General features: G+C 36.2%; 1 protein-coding gene across 1 annotated transcript in view; it reads right to left on the bottom strand.

The window, feature by feature from the left end:
- KIF20B (kinesin family member 20B) overlaps positions 1–7,780 on the bottom strand; it is a 36,525-nt gene extending 28,745 nt beyond the window's left edge. Inside the window, 8 exon segments of the mRNA XM_010015252.1 lie at positions 310–381; positions 801–912; positions 1,032–1,261; positions 3,909–4,149; positions 6,464–6,602; positions 6,794–6,910; positions 7,029–7,115; positions 7,625–7,780. Of these exon segments, the coding sequence (XP_010013554.1) occupies positions 310–381; positions 801–912; positions 1,032–1,261; positions 3,909–4,149; positions 6,464–6,602; positions 6,794–6,910; positions 7,029–7,115; positions 7,625–7,780 (1,154 nt within the window).
- Between the last annotated feature and the right edge of the window lie 2,036 nt (positions 7,781–9,816).

Here is a 9,816-nt window from a genome sequence, read left to right as displayed (position 1 = left end):
CCACAAGTCTTCCTGCCAACCTCTTTCCCAAGAGGTTTTCCATTCCCACCCATTTCCTTTTGAGGACTTACATGAGTTCAGGCTAACAGAACCTTTTGTTGAACAGAGGGGACAAGATACGCAACAGCATTGCAACCTGGTGGCTTGAGGTAGAGGACCAAGTACCATATGAATGTAGGAAGTGGGGAAAATGCTATATGTGCATGATGCTCTACCAGGGAGTGCTGGGTGTTTAGTGCAGTACCAGTACACCAACACGTAAGATAATCAACAACATCATAGAAGAGGAAAACTCTGCTCTGAACTTACTCATTGACTCGAATTACTTGTGGTGCTCCTGAATCTTCAATTTTCAATACCTTAACTGTGAATATGCTGTGACTAAAAGAAGTTTAAATTAGTAGAGAAATGAAAATATTTTTAGCCTCCACAACATCTGTTCAGAACACTGCTGAATCTGTCAGCATATCTAAGCATACACTTTATCAGATACAAACTTTTAAAGAGATATTTATGTAGTACTTATTTTGCTTTTTTCTCAGTCATATAGATAGAATAAAAACCAAATGCTTTTGCTTGAAGGAGACTATTTGATAAAACACTTCTAGCTTTAGTACATGTTCATCTTATTGAAGGATTGAATCCTTTTGTCTTAAAGCACTGCTAAAGGATGCCAAACCCTAAACCTAGATATCTAGACCTTCTTAAAGCCTCTTCCCTAGACCTTCAAGCCATATTTTTGATGCTTGCTCCATCCCACACACCATCTTATGCCCAAAGTTATTCAAAATGTTTCTCACCTCCTGCTGGAGTAAGCATTTAGTTTCGTGCTTGCAATACTCTGCTGCTTCAACCCCAGTTTTAGAAGTCGAAAAGCTTCTTTAGAATCAGAAATCTGTATCCACTGCAGTCCTTTAGGAAGAACAAGCATGATAAACTTGTAAACATCATCAAAAAGTAAGAAGGGCTTCACAGATAACATGCATACCAGGAGTAATATTATTCGGCAATCCGTAATGTATTCCAATCACCTTTTACATAAGAACATCCCTTGATGTCTTGAGCAAGGCGTAGTGTTCTTCTTTTTTTGTCATTTGATATTGGAATCAGGAGATCATAAAAACATTCATTGTAAATCTCAAAAAATGAAACCCAAACAGAAAACTTCATGTAATTTTCCACAGTTGTGCTAGATTGTTCCGAGTCTTTTAAGAGTTCTTCCATATCTACCAAGAACAAAATATTACAAGTCAATATAGGCCTAGTAAAGTGAATTTCATTTTAAAAATTAGCAAGTGAAAACTGACCCTTCTAAAACTCTTGTTGCAGACAAAAACCCATTGAAATCTCCCCCTTTATTAAGCATCAAATGCTTACCCCTACATAATTGCAAGAGATATTCTACTACTCCCCTTTCTGCTTGCAAATTCTACCAAACACACACAGCTTGGTTGGAATTATTCAAATCTCTTCAGCATCTTTAGAAGATGGAATCAAACCAACAAGTACACTTCATTATGACTTTTAAAAGCAAACCTAGTATTTAGGTAGTTTTTAAACGCTAGAATTAGATACATACAGGTACTCTATAAGCTTGTCACGACATCACTAGGGCCCACAGAATAAGTAGTCCTGCTTTTTTTGCTATAGTTTCATCCCAATGCCTGTTCAGTTATTTTTCTACACATTTTACCCTTGTATTTTCTGCACAGATAACTTGCTTACTATCCAATTCATAGGCATATAAAAAACATCAAGTAGTCATTTTGTTATTAACATAGGCCATAAGTCAGTTATTGACCTTAAGAAAACTTCTTTGCCAGCTTTAATTGCAATTCCTTAATATTAAACATACCATTAGAATCAATCGGTGCTTTGCTCGTGGTGCTATTTTGATGGTCTACCTATAAAAGAGAACAGAAACTTTAAGATATGTTGTTGACTGTACACCACCAGTTACTTCTGTAGTAGATCTATTGTCCTACCGGATACAAATGCAGCATAGTTGCAATATGCCAATACAAAGATCTTGGCTACATATTATGCCTAGTGGACCAACACACTCCTGTTGAAAGAATTATTCTTACTTTAATACTCATTCCTGATGCTTCCCTTGCGTTAGGCCTCATCACAGCATATAGCACTTCAGCTTGCTGAACCAAAAGAAAATGAGCCACAGAATGAGAGAGAAAGGTGGAAGCCCACACAGAAACAGAATTATTTAAACAGGATGATTTGCAGGACCCCAGTTGCAGTTTACACATTACTCTTAATGTGGCAAATGTAGAGTCCTGAATTATTTTTTTTTCTTATTAGCATTTTGCTAATCCACGATTCCTTATCTTGCAGCTTACTAGGTCAACTCTCAGAAACAGGTAAGTGTAGAACATATGTTCACTTAAGAAATTAAGTGATCAACTTATTGCTTCATGATTCAACTGTGAAAGGTTTCTACAGTCTGTATTAAAGTCTAGGTTTTAGAAAGAGAAGGAAAATCTTCCACTGTGCTCTTCAATTAAAAAAAAAAAAAAAAAAAAAGGCAACAAATCTAGAAAAGATCAAAGAACAAATCAGAGCTAGAGCTTATGAGGTTCATACACATGTACTCTATTCCCAGCTTTAGTTTTGGTTGTTTTTTTTTTGTTTAGGCACAGAATTGCATAAAAGAGAAGAAAACAGGCAGTTTCGGTCAGTTTGTTTTTGTTTGGGTGTTTGATTTTTGTTTGTTTTGTTTGTTGGTTTGTTTTGTTTTGTTTTTAATGTTTTGCCAAGGGTATATTTCATCTAAAGCTGGGATTCCATAAAGAGATTCCTGGAATAGTTACATAGTCAGGTAATCAAAACTTTTAGGTTTAAGCTTTACACATAAAAAACACCCACCAAAATCTGTCTCTTAATATATAGATGCAACCTTCGCCACCAAATTTATAAGCTGAAGTATTGTTCTTATAAGCACAGTTTCAGAAGCCAGAGGGAACATATACGTGTATTCAATGCACATAATAACAGGCTTTTCTGAAATACTTGAAAGACTTAGAGCAAGATTTAAAGTAAGCCTGTGCTTTTAAAGTGAAGCCTTGAGTTTTGCTGCCACCTGCCTTCTACACTGGAGAAGTCCAGTCAACTAACTCATACATTTAAAAAAAAAAAAAAAAACAAAACAAAAAAGCACACTAAAAAAACCCAGTGCAAAATATATTCCAATACACAACAGCCAGAACACTTCATTATAAGCTAGCATACCACTAGGGAGATAATTAAGTATTTTCACTAAAGATAGAGAAAACCCACAATAATCCCTTCCTAGTTCAATTTGCTAGCATATGCTCAGGTTTCTTATATTAGTCCATTCATTTCAGGATTAAAAATATCAAGAAAAAGGGTATCCTTGTATAAAATACAAATCCCCCATAACTGTAATTGGACTAAACAGCTTCAGAATTCCAGGCAGCTCATGAAGCTGAAGTGTTTTCCTGGACTGAAAAAGTGTTGCTTCTTTTGAGGATACTTGCCAAATTGGAGAGGGGAACAACCTCAAAATTATTAGTTTCATTCAAGTATCCTGAAAGACAGTGATTGTTTAAAGGAGCAGACCTAGTAGCACCTCCACAGATGTGGATACTATTTGCATACAGCCCTTTTTAAGCACCAGTAACCCTAGAAGATGAGTTGTCAGTTGCCCAAGCTACAGGAAGAAAAAACAAAAAACAAAAAAAAAAAAACCACCCAAAACACCCTTGACTTCACATCTTATCAAGTATTCAGCTACGAGACAGAAATCCACAGGAGAATAGGATTCATCAGCTCTACTGCCCACTTTACTGCTCATCTGGATAGCTAGTTGACAGCAAATAGACATGCCCATGCTTAAATAGAGTCTCTTTCCATTGAAAAATGACTAGGGTAACATTGAGCTATCTAAAGATATGCATGCTCATCAGTATAGGAAGAAGTGATTCTCTACCTCTTTTGTTAGGCGAAGTATTGAATTTTTAATAGCAATTTCTTCTCTCACTTGGTCTTTAGTCAGCTTTATATAATCTCTACATCGATGGGGTTTGAGATCCATTGCTGTGTATAACTTTCCTTGAATGCTTTTAAACAACATATCCATGGCCCTTGGCAGAATTCCGACATCATCTTCTGTCCCTGAAGGCAATGTACAAAAGGAAGATCCTAATTATTACTGGGATCAAGGTGTACAGATAAATGAAGACAGAAAAATAAGCAATTCTAATCTCAAGGCGTATATATGAGGAACTTGGAGGCCACTTACAGCACCAAGCAGTGGGTTGGGTTTTTTTGTTTTGTTTTTTCAGTATAACAGAAATACCATTAATGTTGCAAAAAGTATTCAGCTTTCAGCACTTTTGACAGTAAGGGGTGTAACATACAACAAAAAATTGCTGGGGTATTCTCATAAGCTTAGCCTCAAAGGAAAAAAAAAGAAAAAACAAACAAAAATACCACAACCAACAGACACTTAATAGATAATTGCAGTTTTTGAAATCACATTTCATAAGCTGCCTTCACTGACTTTCTCAAGGAAGTAATTGAAGTACAAATCATGACTGATCTCTCAGTTGTTGTCCACACACCCTACCAAAAAAAAAAAAAAAAAAAACCAAAAACACAGCACTAGAAGCCTTGTGAAAGGAACCACACACCTTTCCCCACCCAGCCCCTTTTTTTCAGAGCATACTACTTTTGCACCAGAAAGGCAAAAAGGAGTCAAATAAGTCTCTGTGCACACTCAAATTATTTGAATCCAGAAGCAAGTTTAAGAAGGGTTCACTTGAGTAATTTTTAAACCAGAGAGAAGGTGAGAGTGAAAGAGGAACTACTGTCCTGTCTCAGACTCTGACAGCATTACCTTCCAGCCTCTGATAGTTTCTCCTACACTTGAGACAGACTAGCATCTAAAAGCTATAGCACTGGCTGCGCCACATAAGTCAGAACTTAGATGAAATCTGGTTGGCACTTAAAAACCAAGCCAGTAACTAAATGACATCTGAAATTAAAGTACTGTTGCAGTACGCTTATTTCTCCTCATTTTCTCTCTTCTCTAATCATTTTTTTGTTTATTGTGATACCATTTGTTATTCAACTTAACATGAACAAAGTAATAGTTACTGGCAAACAATAAACCACCTTAAAAAAAAAAAAAAAACAAAAAACCAACAAACTGCTTCATCCTTCACTTAAGCCCTTTGCCATTGACTGAATACAGGCTCCCATGTAATGCCAAAGTGGAAAGGCTATATTGGCAATACCAGGAATAACAGAAGAGGAAATCATGGCACCCAGTAAGCAACATTCTGCCTTGCCAATTCTTATTACAACTTGATAGTTAAGTCCCAGAAGTGTAATATCATGAAAAAGTCTCCAGTCTGAAAAAACATGGATCAAAAATTCTTAGGGGGGAAAAAAAAAAAAAAAAAAAATGCACATCACACAGTACAACCCAAACTAGTCAAGCATGGGAGACTGAACACTTTAGGGATTTTGGGGTTTTTATTTATATGTTATTTGACAGCAAAGAGTATGCCATTATTGCCCCAGATTAGTGATAACTGAAAGAACTGGAAGTAGTCATTAGTTATAATCCACCTAACAGATTATCACTTAGAAGAAAACATCACTTCAACAAAGATCAGTTTCATATGGCACAAAACTCTTTGTCCTTCTACTACCTGTGCATATAAAATAACCTGCATAGCATCTGGAACTGCTAGACTCGTTATAGGAGAAATCGTTTCCATGTGAATCAAATCACCTTATTTGCTAAAATGTTTTGAAAAGGTAGTTAAAGAATGACACCTTCTGATCAGAAAGAACATTGAGTTTTAACAGCACAGAAATAATGCATTATGAAACAAGGTCTCCTGGGATGTTACTGGTAAGCTCAGAAACTTGAGACAAAACAGAAATACTTGGAAGTAATTAAACATGTTTCAAAACATTTATTCTCTGCCTGTAATAATTGAAATGGACTCAAATACTACTCCTTATTTGAAGACAGGGCATATAAGAAGTATATGACCTTTATAATAATAATAATAATAATAATAACAACAACAACAGTCGAGTGTAGAATTGCTTACACACCTTTCATATCCTGATACATAGAAGGTATATTTTCCTAACTCCCTCTCCTCCCTGACATTCTAGATACTTCAAGGGAAAAAGAAAAGTCATGGACAGCTGGTTGAAATTATTGCAGCCTTACAAATCAATATCACTATATGCTTACTTTAACTCAGAGAGACTCCATCTGTTAGCAGTTTACTTGTTATGGAAGGGGACTTTCAAAGGCTATTTATTAATATTCAAGAGAAGCCAGTGTTTAGGACCTACATTTTAAATAAAGGAAAAAGCTATAATATTTCTGCTAGAACCAATGCTCACTCAAAAAAAAAAAAAAAAGTGATTTAATTCAAGGAGAACTCATTTCTTCTTATACCTCGGAATGTGTAGGTTTTCCCAGCATTTGTAACGCCATATGTAAAAATGAGGCGATTATATCCATCGAGGAAATCCTGCACTGGTTGCCTCATGGCACCTTCAAAGAATTCTTCTTGAGTTGTTTCGGGTCCAAACACCTGAGCATAAACAAAAATATTTCTTGGTAAAGCAATTATTAGAAGCTTTTAAAGAATCTTTAAATTTTATATATTTATGAACTTAAGTCTTTAAAGACTATTGGTAGTTTAAAAATCTAGTTTTCTTAGTATTAAATAAGTTGAATCAACTTTTTCCAGGAATTAAAAACATTTAAAGACAATTAATTTACTCGTGAAAAAGTGAACTTCTGTATCATCTGTCCTACATTCTTCTCACTTAGTCGATTCAAAGAGTTTTTGGGGGGCTTCAGTATGATGCTTGTTGAGTCTTCAAGTGAAACACAGTCCTATTAAAAGGAAACATAAGCAATGCAGGCATGAAAAGAGTATAGAGAGCTCAGTCTTTTAGGGGATAAAACCACCCCCATACATTTAAGGTATTTTTAAACCAAGTAAGTTTCACACCTGGAATTCATTCTCTCTTTCCAATGATGTAAATGGCCTAATACGCAGACAAACTTGTATATGTCCCTTAGACTCCAAACTGCTCCTCTGAAGAAAAAAAGAAAAAAAAAATTAAGTTAGAAATTTGTCAAGATACTTTGATAACTAGCATGTTAAGGCAATTTTATTTTCAATAGGCTATTTTGAACAGACTTATTTGATGACATGGGAAGCAAAAGTAATTCATTATATCAGTTTTTACAAGTGCCTAGGCTCCTGCAGAAGGTCACTGCCATAACTTAGTTATTAATCTCGCAGCACATGTATATACACTACATACAGGACAACTAGATATCAAGAATGAAACCCACAAAAACATTCTATGATTAAGCTACTCTACACTGCCAATTAGCCTCATTCATAGAAGACCGATGCATCCAGCAAGGTACCAGTGCAGTGCCACACTACTTAGTCTAATCCTATGCATCTCATCCAAATTAAAAACATACTAAAGATGCTTTTCATCTTCTATGTAAAGTTCTGATTATTGTTGTCAATGAAAGGTCTAAGCTTATTTAAAAGATATCCAAACAATACAAACATTAAAGCTTTCTTACCTGGCTTGAGTCCGAGCTTAGAGAAACCAAAGAAAATTCAGTAGAGAGATCTGCTTTAATATCTTCCACATTTACTGGTCCTGTTCTTTGAGGTGGCTCAACACTAGTAATATAGGACCGTCTGAAAAATCCCTCATTATCCAGCATTGGTTCCATCCTTCAAGGTAAAACAAAACCATTTTTTGCTCTCTGAGCATATAATGTAGAGCTTTTAAAGTCCCTTAGAAGACTATTTGAAACCAGTAGGTTCGATTTCTCCAAGTAGAAAGTTTTCTTTATTCTACTCATAATTTACATGGCCAGTTTCTAATAGCTGGGGAAAGGGTCTGCAGAGGGGTTAGCATCATGATGAAACAGGAACAGCCATTCTTCTTTTAATGAAAAGCAACCACTTACCAGGAAAAGCCTTACACATATACCACAGCTTTGCTAAAAAACATGTCCGACAAGGAAGACAGAATAAAAAAAACTCCCACCAAACCCAATTATATTGTTCCACATCCACTTATCCATCATCCCATTATAGCACTCATTCTGAACACTCATTGCATGAGTAACTCGAACTTCATGGTTATCTCCGCAGGAGCTGATAAATTCCAAAGACTAAAAAATACCTTTAGCTATTAAGCTAGAAAATTAGAAGACCTCATGCCACAGTATGAGTTAAAAGTACTGCTTTTTAGTATTTTTCAGTCATTTTACTTATCAGCAATTCATTTATTAACCCATAATTTAAACACTTGCGTCCATCTCGGAACCTGGGCAGTGAAAATCTGCTATAGAAAATTAATGTAAACTGATTCAGTGTTGAGAGTAGACAGGTATATTTCAAAACAACTTTTTAGAAGTGCATTTAAAAATATTAGTATATTTTTTTGGCGCTTTATTCTTTTACTGCTTTTTCCTGTGAAGTTACAGATGTGACTAAGGTCACTGCCATAACTTAGTTAACTCATAAAGGATGGCAGCAAGCGTTGTAGCAATCGGACACCTACCACATAACCTCCTAATTTTGAAACACATGCAGTGTTCAATTAAATCAATGGACAGACCAGAGCTGGTTCAAAGCCCCTTTGCTCAGGAAGAGTGTTGCCTATTAAGCAGTTGTAACTTTATTGTTCCCCCAGCATAAAACCTGAAACATGTCTGTGCTTCAGCAGCAAAACACTTCAAAGCTTAGTCTTCCTACTCAGCCCGTAAAAGGCAGACACAGAATTTAATCCAGGCAAATGTCACCAAGCTACAAATGAGGTAGAGCTATACGTAAACTATGCAGCAACATTTACTTTGTTTCTTCTAATCTACAGTTTTATTTTTGTCAGGCCTGGTATGAAGACCAGGAAAACTTGGCCTGAAATACTATCACAGCTTGAACAAACACTGACCTGTGACTAAGCTACTAGAGGAAACAAACATACCTGTGCTATCACAATCTAGAAGCATTACTAATCAGATACAGAAAGTCACACTGTAAAACTCTTAACAGGTCTTGACAGGAAAAATATTTGTTAGATAACTGACATCTTAGTTGCTTTAATTTAAATGTAAACTTAAAAAGGAATTTGTCAGGACTATGCTCTTATTCTGTGCCTTTTTACACAAGAGGCTAAAGACAAACATTAACCTATGCATGTGGAGCTGGAACTGTAAGTGCTCATGTGAGCCCAGCACTCAAAGCAGTAAAGTTCAGTCAGACAGCACGGAAAACCCAAGGTGCAGACTATCCATCTCCACAGAGCATCATACAGCACTGTAATTACCGTAGATATTCTTATGAAAACAGATATATTACCTGGCTGTAGGCACCAAAGGGTACTTACATACCGGGATACGTTATTATAACTTTGATTATCGTGACGATAGAGTTTAGAGCTGCAGACACCCTAGCAGAAACGGATCCAGAACGGTACACAAAGTGCAGTCACAGTACACACACAGCCTGTGTAGCTCTGTTAAGCCACACAAGAAAGGGTAGAAAAGGCTCCAAACCACACGGGCCTGGCAGCTTATACAAAATATTAAGACATCAGATATTGCATTAAAACGAATGGGAGGGGAAAAAAAGAGAAAAAAAGTAACATTTTTCCTCTGCAAGTATCAACCTTTCCCTTCAAGGCTTTGCACTATTTTCCCGGTTTTACGCAGCACTGGCACATGGCTGTGTCAGCATCACGGCTCGCACGTCTCGCAGC

This window comes from Nestor notabilis, unplaced genomic scaffold (assembly GCF_000696875.1).
Source record: "Nestor notabilis isolate BGI_N333 unplaced genomic scaffold, ASM69687v1 scaffold17075, whole genome shotgun sequence".
NCBI lineage: Eukaryota > Metazoa > Chordata > Aves > Psittaciformes > Psittacidae > Nestor > Nestor notabilis.
The sequence above is the reverse complement of the archived record's forward strand: the minus strand, read 5'-3'. Positions and strand labels throughout refer to the sequence as shown.